This window comes from Parasteatoda tepidariorum, chromosome 5, assembly GCF_982258835.1.
Source record: "Parasteatoda tepidariorum strain Cologne lab strain chromosome 5, Ptep-v5.0, whole genome shotgun sequence".
Classification (NCBI taxonomy): Eukaryota; Metazoa; Arthropoda; class Arachnida; order Araneae; family Theridiidae; genus Parasteatoda; species Parasteatoda tepidariorum.
In genome coordinates, this window is record NC_141759.1 from 96,715,415 (window position 1) to 96,736,167 (window position 20,753).

General features: G+C 26.6%; 1 protein-coding gene across 2 annotated transcripts in view; it reads left to right on the forward strand.

Annotated features, from left to right (window-relative positions):
- Positions 1–20,753, forward strand: part of LOC107452528 (mortality factor 4-like protein 1) — a 31,351-nt gene that overhangs the window by 3,380 nt on the left and 7,218 nt on the right. For both annotated transcript variants that reach the window (XR_015433855.1, XM_043049551.3), the window contains exons 4-10: positions 2,198–2,284; positions 2,813–2,925; positions 3,815–3,903; positions 6,331–6,432; positions 8,260–8,351; positions 13,941–14,043; positions 17,556–17,625. Coding sequence is in view for 1 of the 2 variants with exons in the window: in XM_043049551.3 (XP_042905485.2) it covers positions 2,198–2,284; positions 2,813–2,925; positions 3,815–3,903; positions 6,331–6,432; positions 8,260–8,351; positions 13,941–14,043; positions 17,556–17,625 (656 nt within the window). In the remaining variant the exon portion in view is untranslated. The remainder of the gene's footprint in view (positions 1–2,197; positions 2,285–2,812; positions 2,926–3,814; positions 3,904–6,330; positions 6,433–8,259; positions 8,352–13,940; positions 14,044–17,555; positions 17,626–20,753) is intronic.

A 20,753-nucleotide genomic window follows, 5' to 3' on the forward strand; every position in this document is an offset into this window, starting at 1 on the left:
ATTTTACTGTTAAGTACTTTGTTTAAAAATTACTAAAATTTTTTGTTTTGGTTTGTATTTAGCTATTTTTTTAGGAAAAACTTTGCTCTTATTGATGTTTTTATTAAGACAGAGCCAGGGTTGGGTTTTTGCCGTCAAAAACTGGTTTTTGACATGACAGTCGTGAAAACCGTGTTTTACCGGTAAAAAACATCAAAAATCCACTGTTTTCTTTAATTTATGGCATATAGCAGACAATATATTATTGTCACATAATTGCTTTTATAAATGAATGTTGTAAATGATTGCTATTGATTTTTAAGCTATATACATGTATTCTTATAGAAGGATATACATTCATTCAGAAATATTGTAATATACTTATTGAAAATAGTGATACTTACTTCTGTCATTATAGCTTGATTTGCAAAGGGTTCAAAATTTTGCACTTCTTAATTGTTAGAAGTAATCAAACAAGCAAAAAAGCTTGGAACTATTAATAAATTCAAGAAGTAAAAGGAAGAATTTAAAATTTGGCATTTCTTAAATATTAGAAATAAGCTAAACAAAACTTTTAACTACTAACAAACTTTAAGTCAAGAATTACTGCTATTTTGTCAAGTTAAAAAACTTTTATTCAGTTGAATAATCACATTAAACAAAACTTAATTACAAACAAAATTACATGTTCAGTAGTCGGGGTCCCTGTGCCGAAGCATACGATAGCAAGTGATTAATTTTGGGCATTTTTCATTGCCCAGTCGAGAATCTGTTCTTTAAAATCTTTTAACAACTTTTTTTCTAATTTTATTGCCCCAAAATGAATTAATTTTTAATTATAAGCAGTTAAACTCAAATAAAAATAGTTTTACCAAAACTATTGTTTTTGGCATTTTTGACGGAGTGTTTTTTGACATGACTGTAACAGGGTTGGGGTTTTGGACGTCCTAAACTGGTTTTGGACAGGACACGTGGGTTTTACTGTCCTAAACTGGGTAAAACTGTCCTGAACTATCTTAAAGTGTCCAAAACCTTGTAAAAGGTAAAAATTCTACAGGTGTAACCATTGTACACATAATAATTACATATATCAATAAATATTTGATATGTTTTATACAATTTACTATAACTTATTAAAAGAAAATAATATAATATAATAGGAAAAGGTTTATAATTTTTGAAGCTCCACAATTCATTGAACAACAAAAGTGAATACCTAATCCTTTAAATATAAATATGCTTTTAATACTGATAAATAATATTTTTGCATAAAGATAAATATGACAATATTAAAAAATAATATTTTTTCTTTAAAAAAAATACTAAATTTGTTCAAAAATTAACCTTTTATTTTTCACAATATTTTTTTTAAAAAATGTTATAATTTCTGCATCACAGGATGATAAAAAAGACATCTATTTAGAAAAAAATTGTTTTTAAATATAAATATATTAGGTTAAATTGAAAATACAAAATAACTGAAAAATGTATTAACAGTTTTGAAGGGCATAACTTCAGTTTCAGTTACTGACACTGGTGATGTATCACCACTATGCTCAAAGAAATGAACATGAATGAAATAAAAGTATTCTTGAACAGTACTATAGATAAATAAACCTGTTTATGACGAACCAAGCACTTAGTCCCTAATATTTTAACCTGTATGGCAAGGTCAAACTTCAGTTATGTACTATTGAATGAGAGGACCAATTGAACTTGATTACTGATTAATCTTCCTTTGTTTAAATTGAAGAGTCAAACAATATTAATAAAACATAATACTTTTTAAAACAAATATTCTCCAGTATATTTAATTATCAATATGTTATTAGTTCTATGTTTATTTTACCTCTTAAATATTGTCCAGATAAAATTGTGACATAATTTGAGTGAAAGGGTTTTGGACAGTTTTGGACAAAGGGGTTTCGGACCAGATGGTTTAAAACGTGGATTAATCCATTCTGTCCTAAACCTTGCCAACCCTGTGTAAAAGCCGTCACGCGTCAAAAACTTGCCAACCCTGGACCGAGCAGAAAAGATAGTTTAGAAGGTAGACTTTATTCTTTATTCTTCTCTTTTTCTTGAAAATGCGGTATTTTTTCTATTCATGTATTGGTGATGTTATAAATAAATTATAATTTTAGTGGTACATGTATTTTTTATTTATATATGGTAGATTTAAATAACTATGGTTCTAAATTATGTATTTTTTTTTCAGTTGGGACGAGTGGGTTCCTGAAAGTAGAGTTTTGAAGTTCAATGATGCTAATATGCAAAAGCAGAAAGAATTAGCTGCAGCACATGGGTCAGTATTATTGCATTGTAAAGTAGAGAGACAAATTGTCCTAAATTGCAAACTTCAGTTTTTTAATTTCCTTATTTAGTTTGTGAATTAAAGTCACAATGTTAAAATTCTGAAACCATCCAGCACTAGTCTGAAATAATTAAGTTCACTTTCATGTTGCATCTTTTATCCAAAATACAACAAAACAGGAAAATAGGGGTGAACAGGGAAAAGTCGGGGAATTCTACACATGTGGAAAAATTAAGGAAATGTCTGAGCATTTAATTAAAATATCCCAAATGTTAGGGTAATTGAATTAATTTGAGGGTTAAACATTATAAACAAATTGAACTCTAATAGCTAGTTTAAGTGTTTTATTATAGATTGGGAATATGGCATAACTGAAAAATGTATGACCCTGATTACAAAAAATTGCGAAGAAAAAGTCTGGAAATATGAGGCAAAGAAATTTTTTCTGAGTATTTGAATTGTTGACACCCTGAATAAGCATTTGCAAGTATTTATACAATAACCTTTTTTTTTTTGTAGTACTGGTAAGAAGGCAAAACCAGCAAAAGCCAATTCAAAAAAAGATTCATCTGACAGAGAAAGTTCTGTTCTTCCACCTCAAGATAAAACTCCGAAACAGAAAACAAAAGAAGGTAGCTATTTCATAACAATCTTTTTCAAAAGCAAGTAAATCTATTATATGTTTTGACAATTAGCAAGGTATCCAGTTTTTTTATACTTTTTGCTACTGTTATAATTTAAACAACACTTACTCTTAACTTTTATTTTTATATTCAAAAAGAGATTCATTTTCTTCTATCTGTACATAACATTCTATAATCTTCTATCTATACATTCTATAATCTATACATAATGGAATACATAACGGAATAAATCTGCAAATATTTATTTTTATTTTGCTAGTTCTTAATCAGTGATTGACTTCAATGTTGCTCAAATTAAAAGTTGTAAATTGTGAAAAAGTAATTTTTTTTAAATATTGTTTGATTGTTACAAAATTAAAATTTTTAAAATTGTGATTTACTGTATCTGGTATAGAAATTGAGAAAATTTAGATACTGATCTGTACTAAAAGATAATAGTCCATACATATTTTCACAAGTTCGTTTGCATATCTCTTTACATATTTTGTTTAAAAAATTTTTAGCTAAGGGATTTAAATGAAAACTACACTACGAGGATTCTGTAATGTTTATAATTATGATGAAATGTGCTTTTTTGTGACAATAACACAAACTAAAATCATGAAACGGAAGGGAAAAAAATAATAATAAACCGAACAACCTTTACATTAAACTCTGGTTCGAATGACCATTGATAATTATTTTATGGTGTCAAATTTTAGTAGAACTGAATCAAAAGACTGTCATTTATTTTGAGCCCTGCTGCATAATTATTAATTAGTAACCACATGCAGTGATTCTAATTTCTTTGGAAGTACTATTTTTCAGTAAACACATTTTTTCTGTAATTTTAAAAATATTTGGTTAATTTATTAATGAATATTTTAATTTTCTGCAGCTGCACCTCCCCCTCCAACATCAGTGCCTGAGACCCCAACTGATCCGCAAAGAAAGAAGCGGAGGACAGTTGAACAAAATGTGGAAACGGTGATTTAATTTCTAATCTTAGACATTATATAGGAATTATATTCTTTTATGTCATTATATAGGAAGTTATTGTGCAAAATATATCCAGATTATGTATGTATTTATAAAAATTTTGCCAGATTACATTATTATTTGCAAGATAGTAGTATGTACATTGAAAAAAAAAATAACTTTCATTATAATTGTCTTTATAAATTTATGTAACTTCCTCTAATTTACATTATATCTCAAATGGAAAATAATATTGTGATAAAATGCAATCTTATAATCATGACATGATTTTGTTCACTAGCAAGTAGCAAATTGCTAATTACAGAAGAACATAGTAGCAGAAATTAACTTTTGATGTTCTGGATAATTTTTTTTTCAATTCTCTTTTTCGTAGGATTTTTCAAATTCCAATATTTTTACTGTGATGCTGTTACATTATGCGAAATTTGGATTAGCGTTATCGCTTCTTGATGCTCTCAATTAACAACGATTCTATCGTAAATCTCTGCCATTTTTCAATCATTTTTTCGATGTTTATTGATAATTTTTTTGGTGCTCTCCTCATAATTTTTAAAACTTGATATTGCGACACATGAAGTTCGAATTTGAGTAATCACTTTTAGATGTGCATGATTCACATCTATTACCTCGTTGATCTATGTCGTTTTCTTGGCAGTCATTTTTGTAATTTTTTGTTTTTATGGCATTTTATATGGTCATTCAAATTTCAATATTTTTAATTCAATCTTATTTCAACACCTGAATTTTGAATTAGAATTATCACTTTCCCATATACTTTATTTGCGACTTTATTTCATTGTTCATGCACATCACATCACTTTCCAACCATTTTCTCTGTTATTTTTTGTTTTTATAATCTGTTTCAGATAACAATATTTTTAATATGGTGTTATTGTGACACATGAATTTTAAATTTGACTAATCACTTTTTGACACACTAAATTTGCGACTATGCCGCCATAAATCAGCGTCATTTTCTTATAATTTTCTCGGCAGTTATTACAGTTGTCTTACTTGGGCCTAGAAATTTTCACATCTTTTTGAAAAATCTCTTGATTTTAAATATGAATTATTACAACTGATGTATTTGGGATTGCGCAATTGAGTATTTAAACTTTCATATGAGTATAAATATTTAATATTTACCATTCAGTAATCATTTTTCTGCAATAAGTCACACAGCAATGATTATGTTAGGTTCTCTGCATCCTATAATGTATTGCAATACTGCTTTTAAAAAAATGCACAAATGAACCCTGATTTTGCTAGTTGTATTTTTCAATACTGGCAATCATTGCTACTGATTTGAAAATTGAAATCGTGCTCTGCTAATAATATTAGGCCAGAAGTTTATTAAAATGTTATTCAAAATTTTTTTATTATTTGTTTGAAGCTTTTTACCATATTTCCTCTTTTGAGGTGTTAAATAATATCTGTGTGCTTTTTATTATTCAAAACTTCTCTATTATTTATTCAAAGCATTTTATCTTATTACTCTTTTTGCTGTTATTTTAAATCATAAGCCAAACCTTTAGATTATTCGAAACTTTATTGTCTTTTTATCCCTTTTGTTATTATGTTAAATCATATGCCAAAATTTTATGTTGTTCAAAACTTTCTAACTCATTCAAAGCTTACTTTCTTATTTAATCCTTTTGCTGTCAAGTTAAATCAAATGTTAGATCTTTATGTGCTATAGTTACCTACTCTTTGGCATTGTTTCCTGTTTTGTTTTGCCATTTTTAAAAAAACTTATTTACTAATATTTCCGTAGCTGCCAACTTTACTGGATTTTCCAGTAGAATATTGGATTTTGCCACTTTCTATTGGTCTACTGGTTTAATAAAACATTCTCCTAGCTTTTGTTTATTTCAAAAAATTCCTTAAAATTGAAAAAAAAAAATCTTATTTAGATAGATTTTTTATCTGCTCATTCATTGTTTGCTTGAATATTTATATCGGCATTACTGCTAACTAATTAAATATGCTTAATTTCAATAACTTTTTTTCCCATTATTCTAAAATTATCATTTTCCGCTACTCTCTATTCTTAAATTCATTGAAGAATAAGTTCAATATCTACATATTATTGAAGAATGCATTCAATATCTAAAATGATTTCAATATCAGTTATTGAAATTTATGAATTAAAAAATAAATGTAAAATAATAACAATTTATATCCCAGTTTGTTTGATGTCTCTCATAGTTAGAACATAATTCCAGTCAATTTATAGTTTATTAGTGAAATGCAGTTATTGACCATGAAAGTCTTGAAAATAAATGAGTTAAAAATATTTCAAATACTTCTTAACAATTGGCAGTTATTGTGACATTTATATGGACTGTTTCCTTTGCATGTTGGCAGCCATGTATTTCAAATAAGTTTTATGTTGATTTATTTATCTTTTCTTAGGAAGAAGAGTATTCACAGAAGATGGAGATAAAAATTAAAATTCCAGATGAGTTGAAACGTTGGGTAGTTGATGACTGGGATCTGGTTACACGGCAGAGCAAAGTAATTCTTCATTTTTAATATATACTTACTTGCAATTTGTTGTAGTGCAGTAGAGAACCAATTATCCGGGATGCTCGGGACCATCGCTATCCCGGATGTCTGAATTTCCCGGTTTTCTGGATCGACCAAAAAGTGTCGTTAATCGATATTTTATCGAACCCGAATTACAAGGAAAAAGTGTAGTGCATAAAGTAGGAGAAAAAAGAAAGGTACTCCTAACTTTAAAAAGAAAAAAAAATGGTAGAAAAATAACATTTAAAAGAATAAAAAAATTTGCAAGTTTAGACAAGAAAAACAAGTTTAAAAAATACAAAATTCTCGTATTTATTTTTTAAAAATAATTACAATTCCTAAATTAACTAATATGAACAAAACCAATGGTTAAATAACGCAATATATTTCATACCTAATTATACGGGGGAAACGATAAAATAAAAGGAAAGCTTATGAATCTCAAGTATGGTAGTCAATATAGAACACCTTGTTTAGCCAGAGTATGAATAATATGTATTGTTACCCTATTGAACAGCATTATTGGCTCCTTTCTATTTCACAGAAAAGTTTCATGTTTTATCATTAACTAACTTGAATTAAACTTGGGATGAAAGCTTTCATTCAGAAATTGTATTATTTATTTAATTTAAAAACGTGTACAGATGATTATTTGAGATAGAATTTACACATTTTATACCAATTTTAAAAAATATTCATTTTTATGTTGAATAAGTTAATGATAATAATAATATTTTTATGTATATATATTTCTCTTCTTCTATAGCTGTACAGCCCTTTGTGGGCCCTGGCTTGTGTTTTGACCCTCTGTTTTGATTCCCCCCTCTGTAGATAAAAAGAAAGAGAGAACATGGAAGATAATTAAAATTAATGAAAAGAGAAGAAAAATTATTAAAATGAAATATATATATTTAAAAAAAATATCAAAAAGCTGGAAAAAAATAATGAAAAGATCTCTCTTCATCAGCTTGCACAATTATATCTACAAACAGGAGTGCTCTCTAATATTGTATTAATATAGCTAATTGTAGTGTAAATTGCAGATTGAGTTAAAAAGTTTGTTAAGAAAACGTAAATTGGATTTATTTAAAATTTTGTTAAAAGAAGAAAGTATAGAGGTTGGAAATGCCAGTAACCCGTTGGCTTTCCCTTGCCTCCACCTGTATAGGTAAGGTATGAAAATTAAAACTGAAAATTTAAAAAAAAAAGGAAACAAGAGTTAGCCAAAGGAGTACAAAAGATCAAGAGAAAAAAATTTAAGTAAATTGTGGATTTAGTTAAAAATTTCTATGTAGATCTAAGTAGCTGCAAATATGTGTAAATTTGAAAAATTATTATTTGGATCGTTTTTAGACAATTTTACATTTCATGCAGAAAAAGACACCCATGTTTTATGCTGTATTTCATAACCAGAAATTAAATATTAAAATGCTAAATACAATATTTTCAATTTATTTATTATTTCAAAATAATTTTAAAAAAAAGTATAAAAAATATGTTTAATTATAACTCTGTGTCAAATGGTTAGACAAGGAAGAAAAAAAAGTAGCGAATCTGATGAATCACAATTGAGGGAAGCCTAGTTAATAACAATAATTAATTTGATTACCTAATGAACTATGAAGGTGTTCCAAGTAATCGGTTTTTAACTCCTTGTGTCTTCTGAAAAACAGTTTCTCATATTTTCAGTTCTTCAGCAAAGATTCATTAAATTTTGATTGTGTTTTTATTTATTTCTCCTTTAAATAATAATCTTTTTGCTTATACTTCTTCAACTATCTTTCATAATGCTTACTTTATATTTAACTTTTTCAGCTTTTCAAACTACCTGCACGTGTAACAGTGGAGACTATTCTGTCAGAGTACATGAAACACAGATTCTCAGTGAAAGGGATGACAGTCAATAAGTTAGTCAAATTTTTTTAAGCTACTTTAATTAAAAATTTTTTTAATTAATTTTGTTGAATTATTATTTTGTATTAACATTTACTACATAAAATTTTTATCATAAATGTTATATTTTATCATAAATGCTATATTTTATCATAAATGTTATATTTTATTATAAATGTTATATTGTTAAATTTTATCAGAAATATATTTTATTTATAGATCAGTACCATGATCGTTGAACTTAAATTGGGGATTATTCATTAATTACATATTTTTTTGTGGGTCCATAATAAAGTAAATAATTAATTATGAATTTTAATTGTAGGATGTTTTTTACTTGAGAGATTGTCCACTAATAATTTCATAAATTTTTTTAAAACTTTTAACTGTACTTTATTATTTTTAAAATTCTCAGTGGTCTTCAGTTATTTTATGAATAAATATATGATTTTTAGAGGTAAGATTTTTATAAAAAAAAAGTATGATTTTATAGGCTTTTCACTATCTTAACATTTAGTAAATGTAGTAAAAAATCTTGTGTTAGTTCAGATTTGTCCTTCCGAAAACTAATTCATTTCATTAAAGAAATTCTGAACTAAATAACAAATTTTAATAAAAATTTATTAGGTGTCTCTCACTAATCTACATTTCTGATATAAATTTATTAAAATTTTTTTAATTTGCTTAATTTTTTACATACTTTTATAAATTTGGTATGTTTCATGTAATTTGGTAATATTAATCTTGTTAATGTTTTGTTGAATATCGTTTATAAATAACTTTTATTTAAATCTTAAAAAATACACTCAATAACGTTTTTAAATAATAGTTAAATTAATTATCATTTTGAATTTTTTTTTCTTTACATAATTGAAGTAATTATTAATTTAATAAATAGAATGAACCACTTATTCTTGATTGTAGAACAAAAATTATAGTGTATCTATTTTTGTGGCTTTATTTCTGATTTGTTCGCATTGTCTTGCTTTACTTTCATATACTGAATTTACACCTTTATTTTGGTTGTTCAGTCCTTCAAAAGTTGTTGCTGAGATGTCATTATTGATTAGTTGCATACAGCTTGTTGCTCACCTGGAGAATTGATAAGAATTTTCTTGACATCTAGTTATATATCGGAAATAATTTAGATCTTGAAGTTTTAAAGCTTGTTACAGGTTTTTAATTAGATACACATTTTTATAACTAGAAATTAATGTGTGTTTTAAACAGGATTCGCGATTTTTTTGATTTTTTTAAAAAAAGTAAAAAAAAATCGGATTATTTTGATTTAAATCGGATTTTTTTTATTTAAATCAAATTTTTTTCATTTTTATTCAAATACACTATAAGAGTTTTAATTTATGATTAAAAAAACTTTATAAATGTTTAATCAAAATTAAATAAGTATTAAAACTATATTATAACAATATTTTGGAAGCTCCAACTTACTAAAATAATTTTTCATTATAATGCATAGCCACCATTTTGATACAAAGTCATGATTGAAATTAAAAGACAATATAAAATAGATCATTTAAAGAATACTACTTTAACTAGTAACACAAAGTTTCAATTAGCACACCATAATTTTAATTTAAAATTGTGATCTCTTTTTTTTTTCTCATGATTTATAAAATGGCGAAATAAATGCAACGGATTTTGTTTATAAATGTTGTCATTCATCAAAAAATAAATATTCATTCTATATATTTTTATGTTAATATATTCATATTTAATCCTATATCAAAATACATAGGTTAAGCTAAAAAAAATCTATGTAGTACTCATTGGAATTTTTTTTCACAAAAGAAAATCTGATAATTTCAAAGATACCGTAAACATATTACGAGAAAAAAAAACCCAGTTAATAACCCTACTGCTTCAAATAGACTTTGAAAGGGAAGAATGACACTGTATCAGGAAAAAAATATCTGAACTCAGCTTTTTTTTCCTTCTTTCTATTTTTGGCATATTAAGGTAATTTCTTTTCAATATAACCTCAAGCTTTAGAAATATAGAAATTTCCATCAATAAACTATAATGTAGATTTGAATTCCATGCTTTTTTAATCAAAAGGTAGGATTTTAATTAACATTTGATTTTTTTTCTTTTTGAAAAAAAATCATGTTTATTTACTTTCTACAGCTATGCAAGTCTATATTAAGACAGCATTAAATATTTACTTTAATCTTTACTTTCAATGTTAAGAATCAAAAGATTTTTAAACATGTAATTTCAAATGTGTTTAACACACACCAAGAAAGAAAGTAATTTCGTTAACAAAAATTAATTAATGCAGCAATTTATTTAAAAACTAAGAAAAGAAAATAATAAAAGTATCAATAATTTAAAGCACTGTTTTTTAACTTTCAAAATCAATGTAATATATATATATATATATATATATATATATATATATATATATATATATATATATATATATATATATATATATATATATATATATATATATATATATATATATCAGTTGATTTTAATCATGATTTAAATCAAGCTGATTTAAATCAACGAACCCTGGTTTTAAAGTAAGTTTCCTTTACATTCAACATAGAAAAACAATTTTTGAAATATGCATAAAAAACAAAACTTTTTTTAAAAAAGTTTTTTTTTTTTTTTTTTTTCTTTTTCTAATTTTTTCTTTCTTTCTCTGCTTTGACAATTATTTAATCTACAGATGGTTCCAATGACATCAGGGAAGCCGAGAAGACTTTTTTTTTTTTTTTTTTTAAGCTTTTTTGTTTAAATTATATATAATAGCAAGTGATTTCTCTTGAATAGCCATATTTACAGTATAATAATATTATATCTTCAATATTGAGCTCTCCATATAAATTTTGGTTTTTTTGATTATAACAATTTATATAATGGTGTATTATGTAATCAACTTGTTAAAAACTATGACCAAGAGAAATTTTATAACATTTGGCATATTTTCTTTCAAATCGTAAAATTCATTGCTTATTCAATAAAAAATACAGACGTGCCAACTCTCCCGCATTTTGCGGGAGTCTCCCGAATTTTGAGTTATTCTCCCGCCCTCCGGAATTGATTAAAAAAACTCCCGAATTTTACTGCAATCGACGGCCAAACTCAAAATTACCTAATTTTTCCGCGATTGCGGAAGTTTTGTTTTTCTTTCAGGGTGAATTCTATCCCCTCTTTTCGAACTACCATCTGCCTGAGGCGTAGCTGCACGTGCTTTATTTTTCCCTCCTCTTCAACGTTACCCCTCTTTAACACTCCTACTTCACCCGCCCCCTTACACTGGGATTCGTAGGAATCTTCGTGTGGAGTTGAATGCGATGACGTCACATGACGATATCGAGTGACGTCCGTACAGGAGTGGGGAAACTCGTACTCTCGATTGTTATAATTGATATTGTATCTTTCTGTTTTTATAGTTTTCAATTCGTTTTTTACCACGGTTGGCAACAAACTTGTAAACTAGCAACGTGATATCCATTATTCGCTTAGTCTTCGTATATTAAAATGTTTTTTTCAAGGATGTCTAAGTAGAAACGGAAGTATGCAACCAATTTCAAAAAATCATGTGCCAATGACTTTAGCAAGACTTAATTGCGAAGAGATAAATCTGCAACTCTATTTTTATGCATACAGTAGAGAACCATTTATGCGGTATCCAGATAATCCAGGAAAAAGTTTCGCTCGTTTCTCCCGCCATTTTGAACTAAAACGATATGGAAAAAAAAGTGGAAATTGGATTCATCCTTGAAGGTGAGTAGAGGAAAATGTGACAAAGGGGAGAATTTTTTTCCCCGTTTACACAGAGAAACGTCATTTCTTCCGCGACCTTGAAGATTTTAGATCTTTATTTTCTCCTTTAGGCCGTCAATCGAACTCAGAGGAGTGGCATGCTGATTTCGTGTTCTGTTTGATTTACGAGGGGGTGGGGAAAATGCATTGCACATGCATATCAGTAAACAGAAGATGAAAGAGAAAAATATATTTATCTATTTGACATTGATTTTGAATAAATTCTGATTCTTTGGAAGTGCGGTACCATTCGCAAGTTTTTCTTGATGTGGAATCGCACCTGCTTTAATTAAAAGTAGTGTTTTTATAAAAAAAAATAAATAAAAGGAAAATTATTTACTAATTTAAACATACAATTAATTTATGAAGTAGATTGCAGTTTTGTTTTTCTGATTCCACTACGTTTGATTTTTTTTCTTCCTTTTCCTGATAAATTTCGCACTCAATAAATTATTTTTATTCCTAAATTTTATCATTAGGTTTTTTTTTTTTTTTTAATAAATTCCATTGATCTTGCCTTGTCCCAGGTTTTAATATTCATGCTAGTGCCGTTTTTTAACTATCGTTTCAGTTCGATAATTTTCAAGTGTTGTTTTTATTTAGATTAATGTTTTCCTTTTAAGCTTGTTTTTCTTGTCTAAACTTGCAAATCTTTTTATTCTTTTAAATGTTATTTTTCTACAATTTTTTTCCTTTTTCGATTTAGGAGTGCTCTTCTTTTTTCTCTAACTTTAAAATGTGTTTACACTTTTTCCTTGTAATTTGGGCTCGATAAAACATCGATTAACGACACTTTTTGGTCGATCCAGAAAACCGGGAAATTAAGACATCCGGGATGGCGATGGTCCCGAGCATCCCGGATAATTGATTCTCTATTGTACAGACATTAGTATTATTATACATTAGTATTGAATTGGTTTTTTAAAATAAAATAGTTCTTCAATTTGTTTATTTTTTAAAAGTTTTTGTTCATTTTTATTACAGTGTTAAGGGTTTTTGAATAATGTTTTATTAAGGAAATGGTATTTATTTTTTAAATAAAGAGTATCTACCTAATATAAATTTGTTTGTAAATCTGTGTTTAATTATTTTATTTCTATTTAATATTTTTCCACAATTTGTGCTCTATTAGTGTGTAAAATTTCTTGCATTCTTATATTTAATAAATTTTTTACTTAAAATTCCTTAGAAGTGTCAAATATTGCATACCGTGCGCCTTTTTTTATCCCTCCTGAATTCTTGTTAAGGAAACTCCTGAATGTTAATTTTGCTAGGTTGGCACGTCTGAAAATATATATTATTTCAATCGAAATGGTCTGTATGGCAGAAATGTAATTTCAAAGTTTGCTAAGATTTTCCTTGAAAACTTATTTATCATTATTATTTATTACTTATTGTTATTTCATATCTAAATATTCATTGAAAACTCTAGTTACAGAAAAAAAATAGTTTTAAAAATATTTTAAAAGTTATTTGCCAGTGATTTGCGGGACAAATAATTGTTAATTGTTATTTTAATTGAATAATTATTCGCAATTTGTTTTATTATCAATTAGATTTCTTTTAAATCTTTTATGTTCCTGTCTATGTTATTAAATTTTGCTGGAGTTAATTAATTTCTAGCTTTTGAAACTAATTAAATATTTATTTCCAGCCTTTGTTTTTATATAATCAATGTAAAATTTCTGGGTACTCTTAATCATGTTTTTATTGTTAGAATATTATTTTTAATTACAATTCTGAATATATTTCGCGTTAATGTTCTGCATTTTATTCTAATATCCTTTTATTTATTATTCTTTTTTTAGAAAATCTGCTATACTAGAGACGATAAATGGTATTAGGGAATATTTTAATGTGATGCTAGGCAAACAATTACTATTCAAGTGTGAAAGAGCCCAATATCTTGAGGTAGGAAAATGTTTTTATTTGGAATTTTGCATCTAAGATTAATAACCCAAGATGACTTATAACACTTTTTTGAAATTTAATAAATAAAAAAAAGTAACTGTTTTAACTCAAATAATCTTAACACATTTTTTTAGTAAGAAAGATAGTTTAAAATTATCATTGCTTATTTTGTTCTGCATTTTTTTTTTATCCTTAAACTAATTTCTTTTCAGTTTTTTCATTATGTTTCATTCAATTCATCAAACATCATTAACAAAAATTATTTCACATGTTTTTGAATTAGTATTTTGATATCATATGACTTTAAATTATATCCATTTTGAAGAAAAATATTCTAAACTTTTTCCATATTGTAGTGTTTTTTTTAAAATCAATTTTCAGTAAAAGTAACTTCTTTTAATGACATTAAAAAAAATCTCTTACTCTAATTAAACTCTTCTTAATGCCAAGGAAATAATATAGCTATAGCTGCCAACTCTACTGGTTTTTCCAGTTGACTACTGGATTTTGCCAGTTTCTCCTGGTCTAGTAGTTTAATTGAAATTCTTCTGGTTTTTGTACATTTTAAAAAATTCCCTAAAATTGAGTAAGTTTTCTAAAGTAAACCCTATTGAAATAGAATTTTTATAGATTATTGCTTGCTTGAATATTTAAATAAATATTACTAATATATAATATCAGGGTTGGCAAGGTTTAGGACAGAATGGATTAATCCACGGTTTAATCCCTGGTTTAAACCGTCCTGTCCAAAACTGTCTTAAACTGTCCAAAACCCTTTTACTCAAATTATGTCACAATTTTATCTGAACAATATTTAAGAGGTAAAATAAACATAGAACTAATAACATACTGATAATTAAATATACTAGAGAATATTTGTTTTAAAAAGTATTATGTTTTATTAATATTGTTTGACTCTTCAATTTAAACAAAGGAAGATTAATCAGTAATCAAGTTCAATTGGTCCTCTCATTCAATAGTACATAATTGAAGTTTGACCTTGCCATACAGGTTAAAATATTAGGGACTAAGTGCTTGGTTCGTCATTAACAGGTTTATTTATCTATAGTACTATTCAAGAATACTTTTATTTCATTCATGTTCAATTCTTTTAGCATAGGGGTGATACATCACCAGTGTCAGTATCAAACCGATGTTATGCCCTTCAGAACTGTTAATACATTTTTCAGTTATTTTGTATTTTCAATTTAAACTAATATTTTTATATTTAAAAACATTTTTTTTTAAAAATAGATGTCTTTTTTATCATCCTGTAATGCAGAAATTATAACATTTTTTTAAAATTATATTGTGAAAAATAAAAGGTTAATTTTTGAACAAATTTAGTATTTTTTAAAGAAAAATTATTATTTTTTAATATTGCCATATTTATCCTTATGCAAAAATATTATTTATCAGTACTAAAAGCATATTTATATTTAAAGGATTAGGTATTCACTTTTGTTGTTCAATGAATTGTGGAGCTTCAAAAATTATAAACCTTTTCCCATTATATTATATTATTTTTTTTTAATAAGTTATAGTAAATTCTATAAAAAATATCAAATATTTATTGATACATGTAATTATTATGTGTACAATAGTTACACCTTTCAAAATTTTTACCTTTTACCAAAGTTCAAGGTTTTGGACACTTTAAGGCAGTTTAGGACAGTTTTACCCAGTTTAGGACAGTTTTACCCAGTTTAGGACAGTTTTTCCCAGTTTAAGACAGTAAAACCCACGTGTCCTGTCCAAAACCAGTTTAGGATGTCCAAAACCCCAACCCTGATATAATTATGTGATTACTAATATATAATGAATATGTAATGAGGCAGCTATGTATGTTGGCAGCTTTTGAATAGTATACTACAAATTTTAACAACTCGAGTATTTTTTAAATTAGCTATGATTTATTATTTAATTATAAATTAAGAAATATCTCGTTTAACCATATTTTACTTAGTTAAAGTTTGATGCTCATGAAGAATTCTTGCAGTGTCACTACAACCTTAATTTTTTTCTGTTTTTTAATACCCAATTAATTTAATACAGTAGAGCGCCGATTATCCGAACTGCTCGGGACCGAACGTGGTTTGGATAATGAAAAGTTTGGATAATCGGAAAGTTGTTTAAAATCTAGTTTAAATTATTATTATTTATGCACTAACTTCCCTTCACATTTTTTCTAGGCTTACGACTGGCAGTACTATCTTAAATAGCTCTAGCGTGTTTAGAAGTTTTTTTTTTTTTTTTTCAATTTTTAAATATTTTTATTTATTTTTTTTAAAACTTTTTTTTCATTTTGAATTATTTTTATCATATTTCAGCTTTTTAAAATTTTTTTTATCAATTGTTGATTTTAACACATTTTTCTTTCTTTTCCATTGCAAAAAAATATAGCAAATTCTTTTGTTTCAAAGAAGATGCTCTCTTTTGAACAGCCATTTATTCTTTTTAAATAAATCAACTGAACTGGATCAACATCACTTTGACGTTCTAGCCAATTCATTGCAATATCTAATGAATTGCATGCTTCTATTTGAGAAGATCCACTATCTTAAATTTGATCACCTACTTCTTCCTCTTCGTCTGTAGAGTTCCGATTTTCATTCAAAATTTCAGCAACAATGTCAACACCATTTAAAATTTGAAATCGTGGGTCGTTTTCAGTGCCTCGACACCAGTCTTCTATTTCTTCTGCTGTATAACCTAGCATCTTTTCTCCGGGAAGATCTACTGGTTCAGAAACTTCAGTTTCGCTTATTTTTTTGTTAAGAATTGTATTCCAAGATTTAAGATTCCAAGCACTGTAATCACTAATCATTAACCATAAATGACAAGTACCCACCCCCCAATTGTAGAACTTCAGCACATATCTATTCATAAACTCCTTCATTTCAACCATTGTAGACTGTCAAATTGGAGCTCGCATACTTGGAAGATAATTTTCAGTTGAAGAGGGCTAAACGGGTATGTAGGTTTAACTGTATAACAATACTTGTATGTATTGGCTACTATAAGAAAACTGCTAAAAAAATTTGTAAATTAAATATGGTCTTCAAATGTAGTGGATATTATTTATTCTTCTAAATTTAGAAAAAGTGTCAATAAGTTAAAAAGTATTCTAAACTTTAAAAAATGAATCGGGACATAGTATATTGATAATTGAACAGTCGGATAATAAGGGTTCGGATAATCGGCGCTCTACTGTACTCCCATTTAAACCCGATTAAGTAGCTTTTAATTTCCAATTTGTTTTGTAATACCCAATGAATAGCTGCTTCAAAATTTGTGTAGCAGAAACTTTTAGTTGTAAAGGGGGGGGGGAGCATTTCTTAAATAATTTACGAAATGGTATTAACTTTTTTTTTAAAATATTTTGTACTGAGTTTCTGCATTTTTTAAATCATATTTCTTGTGTTCTCTGTCATTTGCTAACAAATTATTTTGATATCATTGAACTTAATATATTTTCTTTTATCATTCTTAATGATTATATATCTTTTTAGATAATGTCACAAAATCCAGATTTAACTCCATCTCACCTGTATGGAGGTTTTCACTTACTAAGACTATTTAGTAAGTATTTTATTTGTGCTTGATTCTGTACCCATGGATATCAGTATTTTTTATAAATATTTAGCAGCTTAAAATTAATCTTTAGTTTTTATTTTCTTATGAAACATAAAATATATATCAAAATATTTCTGAATTTAGAAATAATTCTTTATTCCGAATTATATCCAAACTTCTTTAAAAGTTGCCAAAAATTAGCTATTAATTGTTTTATATGAGTATTAAAAGCAGAGCTAGGAGGTTGACTTAAAATCCTTGAAAATGCCTTTAAAAGAATGAAAAAAGAACTTCCATCAAAAATAATCTTAAAATTAAGAGTAATGCTCTTTAAATTTTTGGTGCCTTATTTATATTGTCTTTTTTTTTAAATAATGATTTTATTATCTGTATTTTTAAATTTAATAAAAAAGGAATAATCAGAATAAATTTGTAATTAATGAATTAAATAAGATGTAAATAAATGCCTAATGAGGATAAAATAAGAATTTATTAATCTTTAGTTATAATTTTCAATTACGATCTTTAAAGTCTTTTGTTACAATCTTTGTTGTATTAAAATTTTTTTATTTCATATATTGTTAAAGTAGAAAATAAATATCCAACCTTTCACTTTACAGCGAATAGTTATACACTGCACTCCCAATTATCCGGGTTAATCACCGGGACAGGTCGCACGGACAATCGAAGAACACGGATAATCCGAAAACTCCTTTTATTAAAGAAAAATTCAATATCAGTACAAAAAATTACTGACATTTGCATGCATAACATCAAACTAGGGATTTTCCTTATTAAAAAATGTGTAATGCGTCTTCGGCATATATCGATACACATATTTTACGAACAGCAGTAATGTCACTGTAATCAAATCCTCCCATATAATCTAATAAAGTTTACACAGAGCAGCAGAATGAGAAATTGTATTTCCCTCATTTACTACATCTTCTGCATCAGTTACTATCATCACTATTTGATTTAACAACATAACGACGTCTTCATCAGTCAAATACTGGAAGCCAGGCTCACGTGCATCACTTTGAAACCAATCTTCTAAATATTCTTCATCAAAAATTTCGAAACCTTCGATTTCTTTTGCTTGTTCGAGAATACTGTTATCATATTTTTCTTGAACATCTGAAGAGGATTGTTCATCAAGCGGTATGATCTTTCTCCAAGATCGTGATAAAGTAGACGATTTTACCTTTGACCATGCTGCTGATATTCCATATACTGCAATCCAATAACGAATATTGCTTCCAAAAATTTGGTAGCGTTATAACTTCATGAATCAAATATTTTTAATCTTGAAAATATTTCTCTTTACATTTTTTGTGTGACTCCGGAATGAGCACGGATAATCCGCGCACGGATAATCGAGAGTGTACTGTACTTAGAAAAACTCAATTCTTGTATTTGGATCATGTGATTTAAAATATAAGATTCAATGAAAACTATTGAGTGATTTTTGTAAAAAATAATTAATTCATAATCAAAATTGCTCTTAAAATTAAAAATATGAAATTAAAATTAATAAAAAAAATTACTTAAAAAGGAGTTCATCTAAAATATAATAAATAAAAAGTTCATTAAAAGAAAAGAAAAAAAAGACTAAAAATACATGTATCATTAACATACTACTTTTGATTCTAAGAATTGTTCTAAGTTATATATCTTATAGAAAATTATGTCAGAAGAATAATAGGAAGATATAGAAGAAGAATAAAATTAATACTTATTATGTTCCATGAAATGATTATGGTTTTAATAGTCTCTTCATTAAAAAAAAATTCTGAATCGTTCTACAGGGTTGCCACAGGCAAAAAAAGAAAAGAAAAAAAGACTAAAAATACATGTATCATTAACATACTACTTTTGATTCTAAGAATTGTTCTAAGTTATATATCTTATAGAAAATTATGTCAGAAGAATAATAGGAAGATATAGAAGAAGAATAAAATTAATACTTATTATGTTCCATGAAATGATTATGGTTTTAATAGTCTCTTCATTAAAAAAAAATTCTGAATCGTTCTACAGGGTTGCCACAGGCAACTAAAATACGACTATTTGCAACTATTTTTGACCTGAGGCGACTATGGCAACTTTTTTTGCCTGAAAAGGTTTAAAAAAAAGCAACTATTTTCGGGGAAAGAAGACTTTTGGGAGACTTTTCTGCTCACCAGCGATGTTTTTTTTTAAAGCATAAATTGGGTTGACAACCTGCGGCCTGCAATAGCTTCTAAACACAAAATTAAAAAAAATTTGAATTACAAATTTGGGTCATCACTTATTAATGCTCTTAATTTAAACAGATTCCATTGTAAATCTATTTTGTTTCTAGATTGCCTCTTCAACGGTCATTGCAACGAAATTCTGTATGATTTTAGAAAACCCAATTTTTAATACAATATTACGATGTGTGAATTTCGAATTTGAATAATCACTTTTTGCAATATATATATATGCATATATATATTTGCTAAATCAATTCTTAGTTAAAATGAAAAATTTTTAGAAAAAATATGTTTTTTTTAATAAAAAAATATTTTTTTTAATGATTTTTAGTAATTAAAAGTATTTAATTTTCTGCAAGTGTACTAATTTTTTTGATATAAAAATTTAGTTCTGGAACACTCATTTTTGTATAAAAAAACATCAAATTTGCCACCAACACGACTAAATAGATCATTGTATATGACAATTAAGTCATTTAATAAAATTTTAGTCATATTTTTGTTCTTATTTAGGCAACTATTTTCATAGTTTTTGGCAACTTTTTGAATGCTTTAGGTTGCTAAAAGCAACTATATTGTTCATTTTTTTCTGTGGCAACCCTGTTCTGAAGCATTTTTCTCATTATTACTGGACATAAACATAGTTGAGGGACTCCGCCTCGAAAAGACTTTTCGTGATGCAAAATTATATCATATATATATTTATATACACATTAATATGTATATCAGATCATATATATATATATGTATATATATGATCAGAAATATTCTGAAAGAATATTTTCTCCCCCTCTCCAATGTTCTTTACTGGGTTTGTAATTTCAAGACTGTTTTTTTTTTATTTTTTTTAATAGTTATTCCGTCATGGTTCATTTAGATTTGTTTTTGCCTATCTTT